Source organism: Schistocerca cancellata, chromosome 2 (assembly GCF_023864275.1).
Source record: "Schistocerca cancellata isolate TAMUIC-IGC-003103 chromosome 2, iqSchCanc2.1, whole genome shotgun sequence".
Classification (NCBI taxonomy): domain Eukaryota; kingdom Metazoa; phylum Arthropoda; class Insecta; order Orthoptera; family Acrididae; genus Schistocerca; species Schistocerca cancellata.
Window position 1 is genome coordinate 689,716,271 of NC_064627.1, and position 24,896 is coordinate 689,741,166.

Genomic DNA, 24,896 nt, shown 5'->3' on the forward strand with positions numbered 1-24,896 from the left:
ACCTCGCTCGGTAGCTCAGCTGGTAGAGCACTTGCCCGCGAAAGGCAAAGGTCCTGAGTTCGTGTCTCGATCCGGCACACAGTTTTACTCTGCCAGGAAGTTTCATATCAGCGCACACTCCGCTGCAGAGTGAAAATCTGATTCTACGACTGCACCGTTTTCCACGTCCCCTGACAAGGCTTCTATACCCTCCACTGCTAGTACTGCCACCTGTTGTCAGTGATGGTTATTCCATGTTGACGTCGAACATAGCCGGTGGTCACATTAAGGTGACTGGACCGTGTAGACCCAGTGTGCAGAAAATGTTTGAATGACTTACAGATACATTAATTCTCTAGGACCCAATTGAACCGACTGCTGCAGGTACAGGTCACGACGGCTCGAGAAGCTGTGCAAACTACTGTTCCCCTCAAAGGTTCCCAACATCGTGCGGATACATTGGTCCCGCGCGGCCAGCCTTGCCTGCAGAATCCCTGTACACGGAAATCTGATGTCAATCAGCGGAGATTGCTTAATTGGAACATATAGTGGCGCGCTGGAGATGGGAGCGATAGTGGGTCTGCGGTTGCGGCACGTGCATGTCGTGCCAGGAGTGGGCGGGGTGGGGTCACGCGACGGTGGGAAGCGCCCCGCAATATCACAGCGGCGCGGAGCGGCCCAGGCACAGAGCGGCGGATCACCATGCGGGCGACGGTAGAAGCAACGGTGGCGGCGATGGCGGCGGCGGCGTGTCTGCTGGCGGTGGCCCGGGCGAGCGACGAGGTAACACGCCTGCGAGCAGACTACGAGACCTACGCTATAGATTAACTACCGCAGCTCATCATGTCTGACAAGTTAATACTCACTAATTAATGTTGTTGTTGTGGTCTTCAGTCCTGAGACTGGTTTGATGCAGCTCTCCATGCTACTCTATCCTGTGCAAGCTTCTTCATCTCCCAGTACCTACTGCAACCTACATCCTTCTGAATCTGCTTAGTGTATTCATCTCTTGGTCTCCCCCTACGATTTTTACCCTCCACGCTGCCCTTCAATACTAAATTGGTGATCCCTTGATGCCTCAGAACATGTCCTACCAACCGATCCCTTCTTCTGGTCAAATTGTGCCACAAACTTCTCTTCTCCCCAATCCTATTCAATACTTCCTCATTAGTTATGTGATCTACCCATCTAATCTTCAGCATTCTTCCGTAGCACCACATTTCGAAAGCTTCTATTCTCTTCTTGTCCAAACTATTTACCGTCCATGTTTCACTTCCATACATGGCTACACTCCATACAAATACTTTCAGAAATGACTTCCTGACACTTAAATCTATACTCGATGTTAACAAATTTCTCTTCTTCAGAAACACTTTCCTTGCCATTGCCAGTCTACATTTTATATCCTCTCTACTTCGACCATCATCAGTTATTTTGCTTCCCAAATAGCAAAACTCCTTTACTACTTTAAGTGTCTCATTTCCTAATCTAATTCCCTCAGCATCATCCGACTTAATTCGACTACATTCCATTATCCTCGTTTTGGTTTTGTTGATGTTCATCTTATATCCTCCTTTCAAGACACTATCCATTCCGTTCAACTGCTCTTCCAAGTCCTTTGCTGTCTCTGACAGAATTACAATGTCATCGGCGAACCTTAATTTTTTATTTCTTCTCCATGGATTTTAATACCTACTCCGAATTTTTCCTTTGTTTCCTTTACTGCTTGCTCAATATACAGATTGAACAACATCGGGGAGAGGCTACAACACTGTTTCACTCCCTTCCCAACCACTGCTTCCCTTTCATGTCCCTCGACTCATATCTGCTATCTGGTTTCTGTACAAATTGTAAATAGCCTTTCGCTCCCTGTATTTTACTCCTGCCACCTTCAGATTTGAAAGAGAGTATTCCAGTCAACATTGTCAAAAGCTTTCTCTAAATCTACAAATGCTAGAAACGTAGATTTGCTTTTTCTTAATCTAGCTTCTGAGATAAGTCGTAGGGTCAGTATTGCCTCACGTGTTCCAATATTTCTACGGAATCTAACCTGATCTTCCCCGAAGTCGGCTTCTACCAGTTTTTCCATTCGTCTGTAACGAATTCGCGTTAGTATTTTGCAGGCGTGACTTATTAAATTTTCACAGCTGACAACACCTGCTTTCTTTGAGATTGGAGTTATTATATTATTCTTGAAGTCTGAGGGAATTTTGCCTGTTTCATACATCTTGCTCACCAGATGGCAGAATTTCGTCAGGGCTGGCTCTCCCAAGGCTGTCAGTAGTTCTAATGGAATTTTGTCTACTCCTGGGGCCTTGTTTCGACTTAGGTCTTTCAGTGCTCTGTCAAAATCTTCATCCAGTATCATATCTCCACATGTCATCTTCATCTGCATCCTCTTCCATTTCCATACTTTTGTCCTCAAGTACATCGCCCCTGTATAGACCCTCTATATACTGCTTCCAACTTTCTGCTTTCCCTTCTTTGCTTAGAACTGGGTTTCCATTTGAGCTCTTGATATTAACTAATAAGTGCCTTGAAAGCGACTGGTAAAATGTGTGTGCTGGACCTCGAACCCTGAACTGTACTTTTCGCAGAAAAGATCTTACTGAATAAGCCATTTCTTAAAAAATTTCCATTCTTCCTCGCTTTGCGAAATGGTGGAACCTGGTTACCTTCTGTGTGGCTTGGAAACAAACACCTAGAGTCCGTGCAGAATAATGTGGACAGTAGATGTGCACAGGGACAGTGGCAGTAGTGGGGGTTGCTGGCAGGTGCTGTAGGGGAAATGCTGAGCAGTGGAGGGGAAGTGCCTTTTAAACTAAAGCCTATCCTCAAAATTTTTGTAAATGTTAACTAGAAGTCCCCCACCCCCCATTCCCACACTTGCATGGTAACCATTCAAAAAGGTATGTCACCTCTGGATTTGGATTGGATTGTTTGGGGGAAGAGACCAAACTGCGAGGTCATTGGTCTCATCGGATTAGGCATGGATGGGGAAGGAAATCGGTCGTGCCCTTTTAAAGCAACCATTTCAGCATTTGCCTGGAGCCATTTAGGGAAATCATGGCAAACCTAAATCAGGATGGCCGGATGCAGGATTGAACCGTCGTCCTCCCGAATGCGAGTCCAGTGTGCTAACCACTACGCCTCCTCGCTATGTGCATGTCACCTCTGCTTTGGTTAGTATCTAAAAAGAATTCCGCTGACAATGCAGCGATTTATTTTCGTCTGGCTTATTAACCAGTTGTATCATTCAGAGAAGCATCATGAGTGGCGAGTTTTGAGTAAAATCTGCGCATTGCTATTGCTGCCATATTAAAATTTGCTTATTTTGCCAAAACATAGCGGAATTTATACAGTCTCACCTCACTTACATGTAGTGCAGATGCAACTGCAGGAGAATTCTGAAACAGTGCTTCATTAAGTTTATTAAATGAGGAACTGAGGAAAAACAAGTTCAGTAACTTGCGAAAAACATCATCAGTACAAACTAAACGAGTAGTGCCTTCACTTTGGTTGTTTCACAATCCATAGCATTTCTCGTTTCACCAGCTGTCGATGGCCCTTAAAAATTACATTGTTTAATTGAAAAACTCTGTAGTTGGTGAAATAACACGGTAGATAATGAATGTTTGCATAATGGCAAGGTATTCTCGTCTTTGGGTGCTATCACTTACCAAAATCTCATTTCGATACCGTTTATGAAATACGAGGAATGTTGTGAACATTTCACTCTGGATTTATCGCTGGCGCGTTGCGAAAGCAAGTGAGTGTGTTACATCAGATTAATTTTCTCGAGATTAGTGACGGACAGAGACCTCCATCCAATTTTAAAGAAAAATTCAATATGTTAGCTGAATTTCATATGCAGCAACATGTTATGTAATATGCACCGAACGCAAAATCGTAATGAGCCCTATTTTTCATTGCAAACTTTTTCGAATTTTGTGCGGTGTCTCACTTCCACGTAAATATTACAGTAACTATTGCCACCAACGATATGACGGCACATCATCGATAACCTAACATACAATACTATAAGTACCACAAAAATGAAAGTTTTTTACCGAACAGTTTTGTAAAATCGTTTGAGAAAGACTGCATGGTATGCGCCTCGATTCTGTCATCGCTGACCGGCTGAAAGATGGCCTCCCCTTCCGAACTAAGAATAAGAAATGAACTCGCCCAGTGCTTTGGACGAAAATTTGTCTCTCCGCATCCGTCACCATACCCCTGCGGACTCAGCTACCCTCCTCTCTGTCTGCCTCAGCCTAAAGCATCGAATTCAGTTCTCATTACAGACGTGCTTCGACAGTGTCTGCACGATCACAGGCGAATAGATTAGAGATCAGAAACAGAAGCAGTACGAATCTAATGTTGACGGTTGCATGCATTAGAAATCAAGGCGCCGCTTTCACGTCAGGGCTGTAATCGCACCTGTCCTTTCTGCTACTGTTCCGCGATTACAAGTCTGAAAACGGTGCCGCTATAGTCACCTCCTTTTCGACTAATCTTTCTTTCTGGGGAAAATTGCGCGATGTTTGTGCGTTCTTTTGGTCATGTCAACCAGCATTTACGTGCTAGTAATAATTTGTACAGTTTATCTTTCAATTCTGTTACTTTCAAAGATTATTGTAAATTTATTTTAATAATTAATTACCATTTAGAGAATACATTTCATTCTCATGTTCTATATCCTGCATTGTAATCAGACTTGGTTATGTGTCGAAAATGTGTGTCTGACAACATAACTGTTAGACATTCTATGAATAGAGATACATACACTCCTGGAAATGGAAAAAAGAACACATTGACACCGGTGTGTCAGACCCACCATACTTGCTCCGGACACTGCGAGAGGGCTGTACAAGCAATGATCACACGCACGGCACAGCGGACACACCAGGAACCGCGGTGTTGGCCGTCGAATGGCGCTAGCTGCGCAGCATTTGTGCACCGCCGCCGTCAGTGTCAGCCAGTTTGCCGTGGCATATGGAGCTCCATCGCAGTCTTTAACACTGGTAGCATGCCGCGACAGCGTGGACGTGAACCGTATGTGCAGTTGACGGACTTTGAGCGAGGGCGTATAGTGGGCATGCGGGAGGCCGGGTGGACGTACCGCCGAATTGCTCAACACGTGGGGCGCGAGGTCTCCACAGTACATCGATGTTGTCGCCAGTGGTCGGCGGAAGGTGCACGTGCCCGTCGACCTGGGACCGGACCGCAGCGACGCACGGATGCACGCCAAGACCGTAAGATCCTACGCAGTGCCGTAGGGGACCGCACCGCCACTTCCCAGCAAATTAGGGACACTGTTGCTCCTGGGGTATCGGCGAGGACCATTCGCAACCGTCTCCATGAAGCTGGGCTACGGTCCCGCACACCGTTAGGCCGTCTTCCGCTCACGCCCCCACATCGTGCAGCCCGCCTCCAGTGGCGTCGCGACAGGCGTGAATGGAGGGACGAATGGAGACGTGTCGTCTTCAGCGATGAGAGTCGCTTCTGCCTTGGTGCCAATGATGGTCGTATGCGTGTTTGGCGCCGTGCAGGTGAGCGCCACAATCAAGACTGCATACGACCGAGGCACACAGGGCCAACACCCGGCATCATGGTGTGGGGAGCGATCTCCTACACTGGCCGTACACCACTGGTGATCGTCGAGGGGACACTGAATAGTGCACGGTACATCCAAACCGTCATCGAACCCATCGTTCTACCATTCCTAGACCGGCAAGGGAACTTGCTGTTCCAACAGGACAATGCACGTCCGCATGTATCCCGTGCCACCCAACGTTCTCTAGAAGGTGTAAGTCAACTACCCTGGCCAGCAAGATCTCCGGATCTGTCCCCCATTGAGCATGTTTGGGACTGGATGAAGCGTCGTCTCACGCGGTCTGCACGTCCAGCACGAACGCTGGTCCAACTGAGGCGCCAGATGGAAGTGGCATGGCAAGCCGTTCCACAGGACTACATCCAGCATCTCTACGATCGTCTCCATGGGAGAATAGCAGCCTGCATTGTTGCGAAAGGTGGATATACACTGTACTAGTGCCGACATTGTGCATGCTCTGTTGCCTGTGTCTATGTGCCTGTGGTTCTGTCAGTGTGATCATGTGATGTATCTGACCCCAGGAATGTGTCAATAAAGTTTCCCCTTCCTGGGACAATGAATTCACGGTGTTCTTATTTCAATTTCCAGGAGTGTATTAAAATAAATTGATAACAGTCTGTGAAGAAATTTATACATATAAATGTATACACATATATGTACTGTACATAGGTATATATGTATAGACTTACATACACACACCCACACACACATCTATACAAATTATAAAAATTGATGTTTGTATGTATTATGTAGAGTAATGAAAATTTGGTAATATACTCCTGTAGGTAACATATGTACGTGATTAACATTGCAAGATCACAAGTTACTCTAAGCACGAGATACGCCATTGAAAATGAGAAATGCTGGTACATTAATAACTGGTGAAATTGCAAGAATGTAGGATACAAGCATTCAAACGTGCGTGCATTGTATTATACAGGTCTCGCATCTCCGTTTGTGGGATGGAACTCCACGCCTGTTGCACTTGATCAGTCAATACCGAGACAGTTATTGCTTTTTGGGGATCAGATTTGAGTTGTCGTCCGATGATGTCCCATAGGTGCTCGACTGGAGACAGGTTTGGTGATCGAGCCGGCCAAGGCAACATGTCGACAGCCTGTAGAGCATGGTGGGTTACAGCAGCAGTATGTGGGAGACTGTTACCCTGTTGGAAAACATCTACAGGAATACCGTTCATGAATGGCAGCACAACATGTCGAATCACCGGATTGACGTACAAATTTGCAGTCAGGGTGCATGGGATGACCACGACAGTGCTCCTGCTGTCATACGAAATCGCATCCCAGACCAGAATTCAAGGTTGGTTGCAGGCACTCAACTGTCCTTCTTCTAACCAACACACAGCTGTCGCGCTTGGAGCTGTCCGTGAAGTACACTACTGGCCATTAAAACTGCTACACCACGAAGATGACGAGCTACAGACGCGAAATTTAACCACCAGGAAGAAGATGTTGTGATATGCAAATGATTAGCTTTTCAGAGCATTCACACAAGGTTGGCGTCGGTGGCGACACCTACAACGTACTGACATGAGGAAAGTTTCCAACCCATTTGTCATACACAAACAGCAGTTGACCGGCGTTGCCTGGTGAAACGTTGTTGTGATGCCTCGTGCAAGGAGGAGAAATGCGTACCATCACGTTTCCGACTTTGATAAAGGTCTGATTGCAGCCTATTGCAATTCCCGTTTATCGTATCGCGACATGACTGTTAGCAGAATATGGAATCGGTGGGTTCAGGAGTGTAATACGGAACGCCGTGCTGGATCCCAACGGCCTCGTATCACTAGCAGTCGAGATGATAGGCATCTTATCCGCATGGCTGTAACGGATCGTGCAACCACGTCTCGATCCTTGAGTCAACAGATGGGGACGTTTGCAAGACAACAACCATCTGCACGAACAGTTCGACGACGTTTGCAGCAGCATGGATTATCAGCTCGGCGACCGTGGCTACGGTTACCCTTGACGCTGCATCACAGACAGCAGCGCTTGCGATGGTGTACTCAACGACGAACCTGGGTGCACGAATAACAAAACGTCATTTTTTCGGATGAATTCATGTTCTGTTTACAGCATCATGAAGGCCGCATCCGTGTTTGGCGACATCGCGGTGAACACACATTGGAAGCGTGTATTCGTCATCGCCATACTGGCGTATCACCCGGCGTGATGGTATGGGGTGGCATTGGTTACACGTCTCGGTCACCTCTTGTTCTCATTGACGGCACTTTTAACAGTGGACGTTACACTTCAGATGTGTTACGACCAATGGCTCTCCCCTTCATTCGATCCCTGCGAAACCCTACATTTCAGCAGGATAATGCACGACGGCATGTTGCAGGTCCTGTACGGGCCTTTCTGGATACAGAAAATGTTCGACTGCTGCCCTGGCCAGCACATTCTCCAGATCTCTCACCAATTGAAAACGTATGGTTAATGGTGGCCGAGCAACTGGCTCGTCACAATACGCCAGTCACTACTCTTGATGAACTGTGGTATCGTGTTGAAGCTGCATGGGTAGCTGTACCTGTACAAGCCATCCAAGCTTTGTTTGACTCAATGCCCAGGCGTATTAAAGCCGTTATTACGGCCAGAGGTGGTTGTTCTGGGTACTGATTTCTCAGGATCTATGCACCCAAATTGCGTGAAAATGTAATCACATGTCAGTTCTAGTATAATATATTTGTCCAATGAATACCCGTTTATCATCTGCATTTCTTCTTGGTGTAGCAATTTTAATGGCCAGTAGTGTAACTGATTTGTAACAGTTGGTTGTGTCACTGTGGTGCCAACCGCTGCTCGTATTGCCGCTGCAGATGCAGTACGATACGCCAGAGCCATACACCGAACACGATGGTCTACCTCTTGGTGGTGCCACTTGGCCACCTTGCTACCGCACATTCGTGTGACCATCACTGCTAGCAGTTACATACAGTGGCTACATTCCTGGCGATTCTTTGTGCAATATCGTAGAAGGAACATCCGGGTTCTTGTGAGCCTATTACACTGCCTCGTTCAAAATTAGTGGGGCGTTGACGACGGGATCTTTGTCGCCTTCAAAGGCATTCTCCATTAACATCAACTCCCGAATCTCAAAGGTAACTAACGCTCACGACCGTTGTAATGTGTATTTAAGACAAACGTGATTTACATTCTCATTGTGGCGCTGTCTGGAAAGAATCACTGTGGGGGTAAGAACCACCCCCATGTCAAAGGCAGGGGTGTTGGGCTGTAAAAGCAGTTTAGCCCACGATGCGCGAATTCCAACATTGTAGTCATACAGTATTTGAGAAAGAGAGCACTCAGAGAGTTGCAACAAACTTTACATATAATTTTAAATCCTTATGAAAATTTTTCTCGCCGACAACCCTCACAAAATGAGGAAAGGAAAAAAGTTTATTAAGCTTCCTGGCAGATTAAAACTATGTGCCGGACCGAGACTCGAACACGGGACCTTTGCCTTTCACGGGCAAGTGCTCTAACAACTGAGCTACCCAAACACGACTCACGCCCCGTCCTCACAGCTTTACTTCTGCCAGTACCTCGTCTACCTTCCAAACTTAACAGAATCTCTTCTGCGAACCTTGCAGAACATTCTAAAAAGTTAATTGCTTACTACATTTTCGCTGTTCATGCAGTGAAACTGCCATATGAAGCATAACATTTTAATTTATTAATTCTTTACTACTAACTGTACACATAGTTCAGGAGATATGACGTCAAATACTGAGATGCGTGAAAACTACAACATCGTCCATGACGTTTTAATTTTATTACTTGTTTGCTACTTACTCTAGTCACAACACACTTCGCGGCCGGTATCCGCTTACAACACTGAATGTACCCACAGAATTATATCATTGTGCAGCACATAGTTCAGAAGATACGACGTCGTAAACACTGAGCTGCGTGAAAATGGAAATGCATTGCTAAATTCGCTAGACACACAGGTGAAATATATACAAATACGCGTGAAATATGTTATGTCTGTGTGAAATGTATTTGTTACTTGCGTATGTGAGAAAAAACACGGGTAAAAAGCTCATTCTAAACCTCTGGAGCGACTCAAACAAATGTGGTACACATATTAATTACAATTTGGAAAGAACTATTGTAGGAGTAAAAAACCACCAATCATCCTCTTGGGGTGAGTGGGATGACAGAAGGGAGGACGAGGAGATGGACAAACAGGAAAGGGGAAGGAGGAGAAAGGCACAGACAGGAGGAGCAGTAGGAGATGGACAGTGACAGGAGGGGAGGGGGGGATGGACAAGAGAGCGGAGAGGAGGAGATGGATAGAGAAAGGCGCAGGAGGAGAAGCACAGAGGGTGCAGAGTGCAGGAGGTAGACAGAGAGAGGGGGAAGGTGGAACTGGACCAATAGAATATCAAAATGCGTACATACCCGGGCAATGCCGAGAACTCAGCTAGTGTGTGTGTGTGTGTGTGTGTGTGTGTGTGTGTGTGTGTGTGTCCAGTGGGTCGTTAGGCGCATTTTCTCTGGTGTTTCAGTTCCGTATTTGCATTGTGTAGCTGGAGTCAGCCCAAACAAATCCTGCTCATCACGTCTTTCAGACGATGCCTAGCGTCAACGGAAAGCGTCGGTTTGTTTCCCATTACAAACAAAATGGTTTTTAAAGTGAAAATTTTGTGTGCTCATTTGATACAACAGCACCAAATTAAAATTACCAAATACGCAGCAACCAGTCGCAAAATCATATTTTATTTATTCACTTTTGCAAATCGATTTCAACTGATTAACAGCCATCATCGGTGCTTTCAACTAATATGTGCCCTGAGTAGTCTGAAGACAGTATTACTACTCAGGGCACATATTAGTTGAAAGCACCGATGATGGCTGTTAATCAGTTGAAATCGATTTGCAAAAGCGAATAAATAAAACATCATTTTGCGACTGGTTGCTGCATATTTGGTAATTTTGTGGTTTACGGTCGCTGCACGACTTGGGAACCACATGGAGCCCACCAATCATAAGTACCAAATTAGTCTGCTGCGTTACTCGTTTTATCGATACGTATTAACAGGGACGGTAAAACATGAAGACTAATCAGTATTGCAGTGCTCCTGCAGGGAAGTTGCAGTCAGCGCGGCCGAGGCGGTGCTGTCGCTGCTGCAGTACTGACTGTTCTTCGTGTTTTACTGGCCCTGTTAACACACGTCCATAAAAGGAATACCACACTAGGCTAATCTGGGACCACTTTGTCGAATGGGCATGGATAATTCGATTTAAAAAGGGAAACAAAACCGACGTTTGCGCCTGACGACTCCTAGGAGAGACACCTCATATATATACAAGGAAAGAAAAGAAACAAAAGGAGGTTCCAGTACTGCAACCTTCTCGTGGGAGTGGGGGTGGGGGGGTGGGTCGGGGTGCTTTTTGTTAAATTGAGAATTTTTTAAATTGGGGATAAGCAGGTTTAATCAGCGATTCCTACTCAACATTGTGCAACAGAAATTTAACGAACGTCTGTTGATGAAAAAGCAAATACACCTGTGAAGTTATGAGCTACTCAACGATTCCTTGTTAGTGGCGAATCCAGTTTCCTGTATATTAGACACACTTCTCCTATCTTCAAAAATAGTCATTTTAACGCTTTTTTTCCTCAGAGTTAATGGTACGGCGTACTGGCGCATACCATCACAAATCAAGCGTTGTATAGCGCTTGACTTGTGAGAGTATGCGCCTGCACTACAGTCTTAGCAACAACAGTACCAGCATGCACATCCCCTATCTGCTTATAACTTTCGACTCGGTCGTTTTCGGACCAGGGTCCCCTACTTCATATTGGTACATTTACCCTTCTCCATCATCCCTTAAAGTTTTTCACATGTGTTTGTGATATGTTTATGTATATGTACATACATTTATATATATGGATGTATGTGCATTATATATATATATATATATATATATATATATATATATATATATATATATATATAAAGGAAATAAGCAATTCTTGCTTTCTCTGCAGCTGCTGCATCATATGTAATAGCAGTGACAACACGAAAAAAAAGGTCATGAATGGTGAAGAAAGTGGATAAGCAGATGGAGGAGAGGATAAACTCGACATTTTTCCGAAAGGAAGTTCTGTTACAGCACAGGAATTAGCATCGAAATTGTTTGAGGATAACCAGGTTTAATCAGCGATTCCTACTGAGCATTGTGCAACAGAAATTAACGAAGGACTGTTGATGAAAAAGCAATTACACCTTCTGTGAAGTTATGAGCTACTCAACGATTCCTTGTTAGTGGCGAATCCAGTTACCCGTAAATTAGACACGCTTCTCCTATCTTCAAAAATTGTTCAAATCGATCTGACCACTAGGGGACTTAACTTCTGAGGCCATCAGTCCCCTAGAACTTAGAACTACTTAAACCTAACTAACCTAAGGACATCACGCATGCCCGAAGCAGGATTCGAACGTGCGACCGTAGCGGTCGCGCGGTTCCAGACTGTAGCGCCTAGAACCGCTCGGACATCTCGGCCGGCTGTCTCCTATCTGTCACGACGTATCCAGAAAAGTAAATCTGTTAAAAAAAACACACTTTTAGTTTGTTCCCATTCTAATTTCTCTTTGAGCCCTCAGTGGCACATCTTTCTCAGCAGTACTGTAAATGCAAAGCAAATTGCGAAGGGATTGAAATAGGATGAAGTTACACCATCTGTACGTTGAACATGCAGTAAAGGAAACTAAGGAGAAATTTGGGAAAGGATTTAATGTTCAGGGAGAAGAAATAAAAACTTCGAGGTTTGCCAGTGACACTGTAATTCTATAAGAGATAGCAAAGGAATTGAAAGAGCAGAGGTTATTAGATGGAAGTCAGTCGTAGTAGAAAAAGCATAATTAAATGTAGTCTAATTAAATCAGATGACGGAGAAGAAATTAGTTTAGTTTAGGAATTGAGACACTAAAAGTCATACAAGAGTTTTGCTTTTTGGGCAACAAAATAAGTGATGAGGGCGGAAGTAGAGAGACTGTCTATAGCAAGAACAGCATTTCTAAAAAGAGGAATTTACTAACAATGAATATAAATTTAAATATTAGGAGGTATTTTCAGAATATATTTGTACGGAGTGTAGTGTTGTACAGAAGTGAAACGTGGATGGTAAGCGGTTCAGACTGAATGCAGGTTGCAGTAGTCATTCAGAGATGAAGTGGCTTGCACAGGAAAAGACTATCGCGGGCAGCTGGAGCATACCAGTCTTCCAAGCAAAGACCACAACAACAACAACAACGATGACGACGACAACAGCAACAACAACAACAATAACGGTCGTTTAAATGTCATGGGTAATTGATGTTGGAATCGCCTTATGTATCTTTAGACTCATTAAAAAGTGTTGTCCACTGTCTAAAGTTGATAACAAACGAAAAAGAGATTTCAGTCCACAGCTACTCCCATCAGTGACCTCGCTGAGTGTCATCCTAGGGTGTGCATGTACTTTTATTATACGCAGATGACATTCTGTGCTTTTTCTTAGTGTGACAATACTCTGCTGTTATACTCAGATGACATTCTATGCGAAGAAGTAGATCTTATTTTATCGAAATTATTATCTCGAGTCCACTTACACGTGCTGAAAATGATTACTGAATACATGGAGCATTTTTGTAGTCAGGTCAGAGGCTGGGATGAGACATACCCCAGGACACTTCGTGGCTCTCAATAGCCAAAATAAATGGTACAAAATACATAAAAAGCAACTGATTATGTTCTTTAAAAAATCGAAAAATACCTAGAAAACTGCAGGAAACAGTTTACAGCTAGTTTTAAATGAGAGATTATTCTGCAAATACTAGAATACATGTTGAAGGTGATGATAATGGAGTGAGGCTACTAACAAGGAGACGGCACGACCGTGGGGTCGGGGATTTGTGCGCAGTTTTGTGTGATGAAAGAGGACCCCTAACACGTCACGTGGTTAAAATATTAGGACGCACTACCCGGAAAATCCCGGGAAAAATCGATCCAAAGTTTTTTAGGTGCCTTATGAGTATAAAATGCTAGTACACTAGCGAGCTGCTTTCTGGCCTAGGTGTTTAGGGCTCGGATTCTTACGCCAAAGGTCTCGTGTTCGATTCCTCGTCTGGCACTTTTTTTTTCTTCTGTTTCATTTTCTTTGGTTATTCCACCAATTATCCAGAAAGTTTCCCAAATCTACATTATCTTTAACAAATTAGTTTCATTATTGAATAAAAATTATTTTCTCTTTGTCCAACAACACAACTCATCGCGGTGGGTTTTCCATTTTTCATTGTAAAGTATACGAGGGGAAACATTGCCTTTTTTTAATCAGAATAACAAAGTCGATTGGAAAACATTAAATTTTTATACGTATAATAATTATAAACAAGAACTGCAGTGGCAATTATCGTAAAAACAAACAAAGCAATAATTTTTGCGACATCTTGCGCAACATATAGAAGCGGATTTTTAACAATCACAGGGCATTTGCAATAAGTCTGTACAAAAACATGCCCCATTAACATTTACGAAAATGTTTCGAGTTTCTGATAATTTTGAGGCAAACCAGGCACATTGAATCATGTCTCGGAATATTGGTGACGATAATTGATGATGAATTATAGAATGAATTTTTGTACAATCTTCCCGGGAATTAATTTCACGATTCTCCTGTAACAATGCGCTGCAATTTTGCAAGCAACAGAAGAAAAAAAAAGTGCCAGTGAAGGAATCGAACCCGACACCTTTGGCGTAAAGGTCCTAGCGCTAACCATGTAGGCCACACGACGGCTCAGCAGTGTACTAACATTCTACACTCATAAGGCACCTAAGAAACTTTGGATCGATTTTTCTCGGGATTTTCCGAGTAGTGCGTCCTAATATTTTAACCACGTGACGTGTTAGGGGTCCTCTTTCACCACACAAAATTTCGGACAAATCCCCGACCCCACGGACGTGCCGTCTCCTTGTAAGCTGTGCTTGTGCAGCCCACCAAGTGGCACGCTATTCGTTCGTTTCGTATTTTATACGTTTCTGTCTGGCACATAGATAGCTAACACATACCTACGAGAACAGTCGCGGCCATTCTAGTGATCTCGATACGTTATTTTGTCTGACATTTGTTCGAGAAAAGTCGCGAATATTATACTGTTTTCTTGTACAGAGAACCTTCGATACGTAGCGTTACTAATACGGACCATTTGACGAATAGGAAACTAGTTTACATTCAGAAGCAGAAATATTATGACTGAAGATTAAAAGTTAAAAGTCCTAGTTGTAGCGAATGCAAGTGTGAAGATTTGTCAAGAGTAAGAGTGATCAGTTGGTTGTGAAGTGCTAATAATAGCAATTCATAGTAATTTCTCAGTAAAAATATTGTTACGTGACTCGTAACAATATTTTTACTAATAACGTTGCGGCGTACAAAGACATGGCTGAGGTCGACAATTAAGGATCGACTTAATGGCTTAGCTCTGTTGAACTCTCACCCTGACATTGGTTGTCCTATTGACGATGTAATTAATCAATTTGCCAGGAAGAATAATCGCATAGAATTCATCATTTAAGGAAGAGAACCACAATTGTAACTTTTCTTTTTTGTATCATAAGATGGCATTGTCTTGTATATCCGTATAATCAGTTTGAATAAAACTTTCGTAAACTTTGCATGTGACGTGATTATTTTTTTGTTACAGTAAAGTAAAGGCAGCTCAAGTTATCTTTAGCGCCCCCTCCTTGAGGTTTTTCTGTATCCGCCACTGAGCCAACCTAAGGATTATGAGTACACACTTTCCTCGGAAGGACATTCAGAACGTAACCTGGGTATCACCAGATGGAACAACAAAAAACCATATAGACCATTTCCTGGTAGATCAAAGACGTAAAAACAGTATAATGAATGTGAAAACCATAAGAAGAGCTAAAGCAGGCACATACCATTATCTAGTCGTAGCAGTGGTACGCCAAAGAATAACCACAGAAAAGCCAAGGGGGGGGCGGGAGGGGGGGGGGGAGGAAAGGGCATAAAAGATCATAACATTGTCGTATACTGATTGAAGGATAACGGCAAAGCACAGGAGTTTGTCATCAAGCTGCAAAACAAATTTGATGTTCGAACAATGGAAGATTACCTTGACATTGAAGACCACTTGGACATAATAAAAACAAATGTGGAAGAAGTGGCACTAGAAGTGTGCGGGAAAAGAAAAAGAAGGAAGAAATATCAATGGTTTTCAGAAGAATGTGAGCAAAAAGTAAAAGGACGAAGAGCAGCGAAGGAAAAACACTTACAAGAAGATTCCAACGAAAGCAAAAAAGCATATGAAAATGTTAATAGAGAAACTAAAAATCTTCTCAGAAGGTAAAAGAGAGAACATATGGATCGTTTAATCAAAAGAGTGCAGGAGGATAAAAGTGCAGGAATGCAAGAGATTTTTACTGATCTGTCAGATTTTTTCAGCAAAAGATGTACGGATGTACGTCATTAAAGATAAAAGTGCCAATACAGTTCTGGAAAGATCCAAAGGTATGGAAATTTGGAGGGAATATTATGAGAAGCTTCTAAATGTTGAAGATAGAAGTGGAGAAATGATTATCAGAGTGTAGATCCCTTCGTGGAACCGCCAACAATGAAAGAGACAGTAGACTCAATCAAAATACTAAAAAACAACAAAGCTCCAGGAGGAGATGGTATAACAGTTGAAGTGTTTAAGAAGGGAGGAATAAACATTGCAAAACAACTACAGAAACTTATTACGGACATCTGGAATGAAGAAAGAATTCCAGAGCAGTGGGCAGAAACCATAATAATACCAATTCATAGAAAGGGCGATGAACAATGCAGAAACTGCAGAGGCATCTCATTAATTAGCACTGCCCATAAAGTGTTCTCCGAGATCCTCCACAAAAAATTATAACAATTTTTAAAAGAGATAATAAATGAGAAACAAGCGGATTTGTGAAGAATCGTTCAACCGCTGTCTAGATGTTCATACTGAAAGAAGCCATATCCAAATATTGAGAGTATAACAAAACAATGGCAATAAATCTTGTGAAATTGGCGCTGAAAGGCTCGAAAGGGATAGTGAAAATGGATGGAGAATATTCCAAGGCGTTTGACATAAAAACAGGAGTCACGCAAGGAGATGGAATATCATCCCTCTTGTCCAACATTGTAATACACGAAGCGCTGGACGCAGCAAGTGAAGCAGAAGGGGGAATTAAAATAGGAACAAAAATCCAGATGATCTTAAAATACTGGCAAAAAGACTCTTTCAAAAATCAAAGGAAGTTGGGTTAGAAGTACATGATATGAAAACAAAATTCATGAGGGTAGAAAGAAATTACAGAAAAAAAGACAGGAAACTCTGCGGACCGATAGTCACATGTTTGAAGAGGTAGATGAGTTTAAATACTTGGGGGTGTAGTAAACAACAAAAACGATGGGAAGCAAGAAACAGAGGCGAGGATCAAAGCTGCATCCAGAGCATCATACTCACTCAACCAACTACTCTCATCTAAAAAATTTTCAAGAGAAAAAAAAGTAAGAATATATAAAACCATAATCAGACCAGTATTACTATACGGGGCAAAAATATGGAGAACAGATAATCACACGGTGAGAAAGATAAAAGTTTTTGAAAATAAAATCCTGCGAAAACTATTTGGACCAATCTGTGAGGAAGAAAAATGGCGAAGAAGAATGAACAGGGAGCTCAGGGAGCTATACAATGAACCAGATGTAGTAGCAGAAGCCAAAACAAGAAGACTAATATGGGCAGGCCACGTCTGTAGAAAAGAGCAGGGATCTTTACTGAGAGGAGTCTCAGAGGATAAACCGGAAGGACGAAGACCACTAGGCAGACCGAAAATGAGATGGAGAGACCACGGTTCCAAGGATTTCCAGGTACTGCGAGCAAGGAAAGAATATGTCGAAGACAGAATACTGTGGAAGAGGCCAAAAACCGACTGTGGTTTGTGGGGCCAGCAGAGAAAGTAAGAGTATGTACTAGAATATTAAGGACTTCGTACAAAATCGACTGTGTCACGCTTACTAAGGACTATGTCCTAGATAAAAACGTGTGTGTTGATGTTTCCAAAAACATCTCTTGCCTTTCAGACGAATGAATATTTTCGCAAAGGTTTTCCTGCGACGGAAACAAGAGCACTCGTATACTGTATAGCACGACCGCATTCTTCTGCGTTCTCCAGTGTAAAACCTTACCACAAGTAAAATTATCAGCCTCCACACGCCTGATCTGTACCCAGCACTAGCGGCCATAGAGAGCAATCGGTAAAAGATGGGGACTCTTGCTTCAGCGCAGTTCTACAAAGGTTCACATATGCCTTGAGTTTAGCTCAGCGCAAAACCGCAATTGTACAGAATGGCGTAATTTTTCATGAACACTTGGACTACCAAATCAACGTAAGTTATGCAGCGGTTGCTTAACCCAAAGTCGCCTAAGATATGTTAAAATTTCCTAAATCTGCGATTTAGCGATATCATAAACAATCGTTTCCGTAAGTGTACGAGAATTTTGTAATGAATAAAAATGGTATTCAAGTGACGGAGAGGATGGGGGGAGCACAAATTCCCCCTATATCGTACCCGTCCTGCCCCCCCCCCCTCCTTGCATACTATGGCATTCATTATCGCTAAGAATAACATACTGAAATTTAGTGCGTGATTCTCTTCTTTGAGTTGCAACTGATGGAACGCAACTGTCCTCATTTGTACTGGTACTGGAGTAGCAGCACATTCAAAGAGTAGTATCTTGTCACGTCTAAGCAAGACACAGAATTTCCAATAGATTCACCAACTTGGCATCGTCAAATGATATAGTCACCCTAGTGCAGAGGTAGCGTGTAAGGTGTGGAGTCTGCTGTTATTGCTGCGAGGCGGCAAGCTAAGGTAATTTCTCACAAAAAATAATGAATTCTGTAGGCTAGCTACCTTCTTCAGATGAAATAGCAAATTGAACAACAATGTTGCGTAATCATCATTACGCCTACAAGAGTTACTCGCAAGGCTACCAGTCATTCTTGTTGGTCAAAATAAAAATTCCTTATCACTTTCCAACTGACTAATAAGTACTATTCGACCCTAAAACCTCACAAGACAAATTGCACATTCCTAAATTCAACAACAATCTGCGCTGGTCGCAGCTACTCGATCTTAAAGGAAACGTCGACATCTTGACCTCATATTTTAAGGCGAAAAAAGCACGCATGCATCAGACAAGCCCCAACAATCGATCTCGGACGGAAATTTGAACCCAGTCCTCATAGTACTCAGTTACGACCTTCTGAAAGCACAGCTTTTAATCTTTCGTGTGCACCGTCGCACTTCAGCCAACTAATGCCCGAGAGCGAAGTGCGTACTGTACGTTGGAGCGGCAACTGGAGCCCTCCTATTCGCAGGATGTTGAAAGCTAGGAAAGAGGAGGAAGAAAGCGGACGCATCTGCCCAACGTGTTCTGAACTCTTGTTCGAGAACACACATTATTTTACGCAAAAAAAACAGCAAATACGAGGGGCAATCAAACGAAAACGAGGCAACTGGAAAAAGCAAGTAAACTGTTCATTATTCCAAAAGTAATCGCCATAACTGTTAGTATATTTATCCCACTGTGAGACAAGACGGTCAATGCCTCTGTGAAAAAATTTTTGCCGTTACCTACCGCACCATGACTGTACTCAGGCGTGCACCTCTTCGTCTGAAGTAAATCGACAGCCACGAATATCTTTATCCAGGGCTCCAAAAATAAGGAAATCGCGTGAGGAAAGATAGGGACTGTATGGAGGACGTGTAAGGGCTTCCCAGAGTAACTTATGCAGTGTAGTCGTAACAGTCTTGGCAACATGTGGGCTCCACGTGTGATTTTTCAGAGCTACAACTGGGCGTGGTATGCTCCTCACAAGTGATAATGTACATCTGTATAGAGTGTGTTATGACAGATGAATTTCTCATAGCTGAATACTTCCGCTGAATCGACTGGCGAGTGAGGCATGCGAACCTGCATCCTAGAGAGAATATCAGGTGTGTGATGGGGACTGGGGACACAAATACAGCCCGCTAGCTGAAACCAACTCTTCTATACACAGCTCTAAGTCATAAATACTGTTAACGGCAGTTTTCTTGGTTTGAAGCTTTTGTTACTTTTTACCCAACTTGTCTGATAGCGTGTTTTGCATACACTGAGGTGACGAAAGCAATGGGAGTGCAAGGTGTAAAAGGGCAATGCATTAGCGAAGCTGTAATTTGTACTCACGTGATTCATGTGGAACTACGGCCGCACGACGGGAAGGAACAGCGCGAAACGGCAGTTGGAGCTAGACGCATGGTTCATTTCATTTCGGAAATCGTCAACGAGTTCAATATTCCGAGATTCGCAGAGTCAAGTGTGTGCTGAGAATACTAAATTCCAGGCATTACCTCTCACCAGATATAACGCAGTGGTGGCGGCCTTCACTTAACGACTAAGAGCAGGTGGATTTGCGTAGAGGCGACATCGCCTGCAGCGCCTCTCCTGGACTCGTTACCGTATCGGTTGAACTGTAGACGACTGGAAAACTGTGGCCTGATCAGGTGAGTCCCTATTTCAGTTAGTGAGAGTTTTTGGTAGGGTCTGAGTGTGGCGCAGACCACACGAAGCCGTGGACCCAAATTGTCAACAATGCACTGTTGAACCTAGTGGTGGCTCCATAATAATGCGGGCTGTGTTTACATGGAGTGCACAGGGTCTTCTGGTCCAATTGAACGGATCGTGACTGGAAATGATTATTCATGGACATCATGTTCCCAACAACGAAGGAATTTTTGTGGATGACAATGCACCGTGTCACAATTGTTCGCAACTGGTTTGAAGAACACTCTGGACAGTTAGAGCGAATTATTCGGCCACCCAGATCGCCCGACGTGAATCCCATCGAACATTTATGCGACACAATCGAGAGGTCAGTTCGTGCAAAAAAATCCTGCACCGCTAACACTTTCTTCTTTCTTCCACCAAGAGCAAGCGGAGTTCTTTCCCTCCACACTTTCCTATCGCTCTATCTGCGCGAATTGCCTCTCAACGTGACATGCCCTGTACTGCTGAGACTTACTCTTTTCATTTTGGCCATCTGAGGACCACGGTAATTGTTGAAATGTGTGTGAAATCTTATGGGACTTAACTGCTAAGGTCATCAGTCGCTTAGCGTAGACACTACTTAACCGAAATTATCCTAAGGACAAACACACACACACACACACACACACACACACATGTCCGAGGGAGGACTCGAACCTCCGCCGGGACCAGCCGCATAGTGCATGACTGCAGCGCCTAAGACCGCTCGGCTAATCCCGTGCGGCACCACGGTAATTCGTGACAACTTCGTTTCTTCTGGTCTTTCTCTTTGTCCAGTATTCTTTCCTTTTATTACATTACAACCTTCTACACTCTTCTGTCCATAATGATTTTGTTCTGGGTCTATTTCTATCCTCGAAACCTGTGAAAGCCTGAAATTTTATTTAAACATCATCTTGTTGTATATCCCAGGTTCCTGTATTCTCATTTCTTCTACACCCTTTTGTACTACTTGGCTCCAGCGAACTTTGGTTCTCTTGTTCACCAGGTGCTGTATTGTTTGCTGTGTTAACCTCCTCTGATCCACTACTTTTCCTGACGATGTCCGAGATTCTCTCTATTTAGGTACACAGTTCTTGGTTCTCTCGTCTTCTAAACCCATTATCTTCTGTTCTTCGAAGTCCCAATGTCCTGGGAATATTTAATTCTACCAGTTCTAGTCTGTTAAGTACTCCTGTTTTTATTAGGTTAAGAGTTTCCGCTGCGTATAAGGCTTCAGAGCGGAACACTGTCTGGTAACGTCTCACTTCTGCGTTGATCGAAATATTCTTCTTATTGTAGGTGTACATATTTAATTTGTATGCTAAATTCATTTTGTTTATTCGTGCTCCCATTGCTTCATTTTCTGTCAGCCCAGCTTCTATCAATTCTCCCAGGCATTTAAATCTCTCCGCCTTCAGAATTTTCCCTCTTTGTATTGTCACCCATCTACGAGCTGCCTTGACGTTTATCATATACTGCGTCTTGTCAATAGATATCTTTAGGTTGGCTTCGTTTGTTTAACTGACTATACTAATGATGCCACCAGTACCACAATATCGTCTGTGAATGATAGACAATCTTCCAGTATTCGTCTTTTCTTGCACCCGAGTCCTATTCCATCCATTCCTTTCAATTCTCGTTGCCACTCCCTGATCACCTTTTCAAATACTCAGTTAAAGAGCAAAGGGGAGAGTCCGTCTCCCTGTCTCACACGGTTTTAACCTTGAAGGCCTCCGAAACTTTTGTATTATTTAAAGTCTGTTTAATCAATTCGCTGGATTCTGTGTCCAAACTCATCTGCTCTAAAATTTGGAACAGTGTTCGTCTAACTACTGAAGCATAAGCTTTCCTGAGGTTTACGAATATGAGCACGAACTTTTACTTCTGCGTTTTTTGTACGCAATTACCAGCTTCGGGTTCAAAATTTGTTCTGTGCGTGATCTGCCCTTTCTGAAGCCTCCTTGGTTCTCACCACTTGGTGAATTTAACTGTCTTGACACTCCGTTCAGCAATACTTTTGAGACTACCTTATAGGCCGCTGATATTAACGACATTCCTCTGTAGTTCCCAGGCCCCGACTCATCTCCTTTTCTCTGTATAGGATGTATTAGTGGCGACGTCCGTAATTCCGAAATCTGCTGTTCCTCCCAAATTGTACTTATAATACGTGTCAGTTCGACGATCGTATTCTCATTTACATACTTCCAGAGTTCCCTAATGATCCAGTCTTTCCCAGGAGCTTTGTTATTCCCCAAGGTATTGATGATGCTCCTAAACTCGTTTACAGTTGATGGTTCTGAGTCTGGATTTGGTTCTTTTTCGTTGTAGCTGTATTTCTCAAACGGCGCTTCACTGTTCAGGAGCTCTGCTGAGACTAATCACAATGAATATTTTCTCCTTTCCTTTACCTATGGTTTATTGAACCATGCTGCCCATTGCTTGCAACAAATACAAAACATATGTACACACTACTGAACATTAAAATTGCTACACCAAGAAGAAATGCAGATGATAAACGGGTATTCATTGGACAAATATATTACACTAGAACTGACATGTGATTACATTTTCACGCAATTTGGGTGCATAGATCCTGAGAAATCAGTACCCAGAACAACCACCTCTGGCAGTAATAACGGCTTTGATACGCCTGGGCATTGAGTCAAACAGAGCTTGGATAGCGTGTACAGGTGAAGCTGCCGATGCAGCTTCAACACGATTCCACGGGTCATCAAGATTAGTGACTGGCGTATTGCGACGAGCCAGTTGCTCGGCCACCATTGACCAGGCGTTATCAATTGGTGAGAGATTTGCAGAATGTGCTAAGCAGGGCAGCAGTCGAACATTTTCAGTATCCAGAAAGGCCCGTACAGGACCTGAAACATGCGGTCGTGCATTATCCTGCTGAAATGTAGGGTTTCGCAGGGATCGAATGAAGGGTAGAGCCACGGGTCGTAACACATCTGAAATGTAACGTCCACTGTTCAAAGTGCCGTCAATGCGAACAAGAGGTGACCGAGACGTGTAACCAATGGTACCCCATATCATCGTGCCGGGTGATACGCCAGTATGGCGATGACGAATACACGCTTCCAATGTGCGTTCACTGCGATGTCGCCAAACACAAATGCGACCATCATGATGCTGTAAACACAACCTGGATTCATACGAAAAAATGACGTTTTGCCATCCGTGAACCCAGGTTCGTCGTTGAGTACACCATCGCAGGCGCTCCTGTCTGTGATGCAGCGTCAGGGGTAACTGCAGCCTTGGTCTCCGAGCTGATAGTCCATACTGCTGCAAACGTCGTCGAATTGTTCGTGCAGATGGTTGTTGTCTTGCAAAAGTCCCCATCCGTTACTCAGGGATCGAGACGTGGCTGCACAATCCGTTACAGCCGTGCGGATAAGATGCCTGTCATCTCGACTGCTAGTGATACGAGGCCGTTGGGATGCAGCACGGAGTTCCGTATTACTCTCCTGAACCCACCGATTCCATATTCTGCTAACAGTCATTGGATCTCCACCAACGCGAGCAGCAATGTCGCGATACGATAAACCGCAATCGCGATAGGCTACAACCCGACCTTTATCAAAGTCGGAAACGTGATGGTACGCATATCTCTTCCGTACACGAGGCATCACAACAACGTTTGACCAGGCAACGCCGGTCAACTGCTGTTTGTGTATGAGAAATCTGTTGGAAACTTTCCTCATGTCAGCACGTTGTAGGTGTCGCCACCGGCGCCGATCTTGTGTGAATGCTCTGAAAAGCTAATCATTTGCATATCACAGCATCTTCTTCCTGTCGGTTAAATTTCGCGTCTGTAGCACGTCATCTTCGTGGTGTAGCAATTTTAATGGCCAGTAGTGTAGAAAAATAACAATATAAAAAGTGTGAACGATTGAAAATTATTTTACACTTTTCACCTAAGTACAACAAGTACAGCTAAGAAAATTTGATGTTTTAACTAGCGACAAAATATAAAATAGAAAGAACTCAATAGGGACTGGGAAGCATATATCTGGAGATTACACTGGCGTGACAAAAGTCATGGGATACCTCCTGATATCACGTCACACACAACTCCTTTTGCCCGGCGTAGTGCAGCAGCTCCACGTAGCATGGACTCAACAAGTCGCTGAGAGTCCCCTGCAGAATCATTTAGCCATTCTGCCCCAGTAGCCGACCACAATTGCGGAAGTGTTGCCGACGCAGGATTTTGTGTACGAACTAACGTCTCGATTATGTCCCACCAATGTTCCACAAGATTCATGTCGGGCGATCTGGTTGGCCGAATGATTCGCTCTTATTGTCTAGAATGTTATTCAAACCAGTCGTGAACAACTGTGGTCCAGTGGCATTGTCACCTATAAAAATTTCATTGTTGTTTGGGAACTTGCAGTCCACGGATGGCTGCAAATAGTCTCCAAGTAGCCGAATATAACAATTTCCTGTCAATCATCGGTTCACTTGGACCCGAGTACCCTGTCCATTCCAAATAAACACGGTCCGTATCATTACGGAGCCACCACCAGATTAAAAACTGCCTTATTGACATCTTAGGTCCATGCCGTTCTCGAAGCTTACCATCAGCTCTTACCAACTGAAACAGGGACTCATCTGACTGTTTTCCAATCGTTTTAGTATCCAACCGAAATGGTATCGAGCCCAGGA

The 24,896-nt window shown here is 43.6% G+C and overlaps 1 protein-coding gene across 1 annotated transcript in view; it reads left to right on the plus strand.

Annotated features, from left to right (window-relative positions):
- Positions 1-677: 677 nt before the first annotated feature.
- Positions 678-24,896, plus strand: part of LOC126162440 (uncharacterized) — an 88,406-nt gene continuing 64,187 nt past the window's right edge. Inside the window, exon 1 of the mRNA XM_049918951.1 lies at positions 678-762. Coding sequence (XP_049774908.1) covers positions 682-762 — 81 coding nt within the window. The 5' untranslated portion in view covers positions 678-681. The remainder of the gene's footprint in view (positions 763-24,896) is intronic.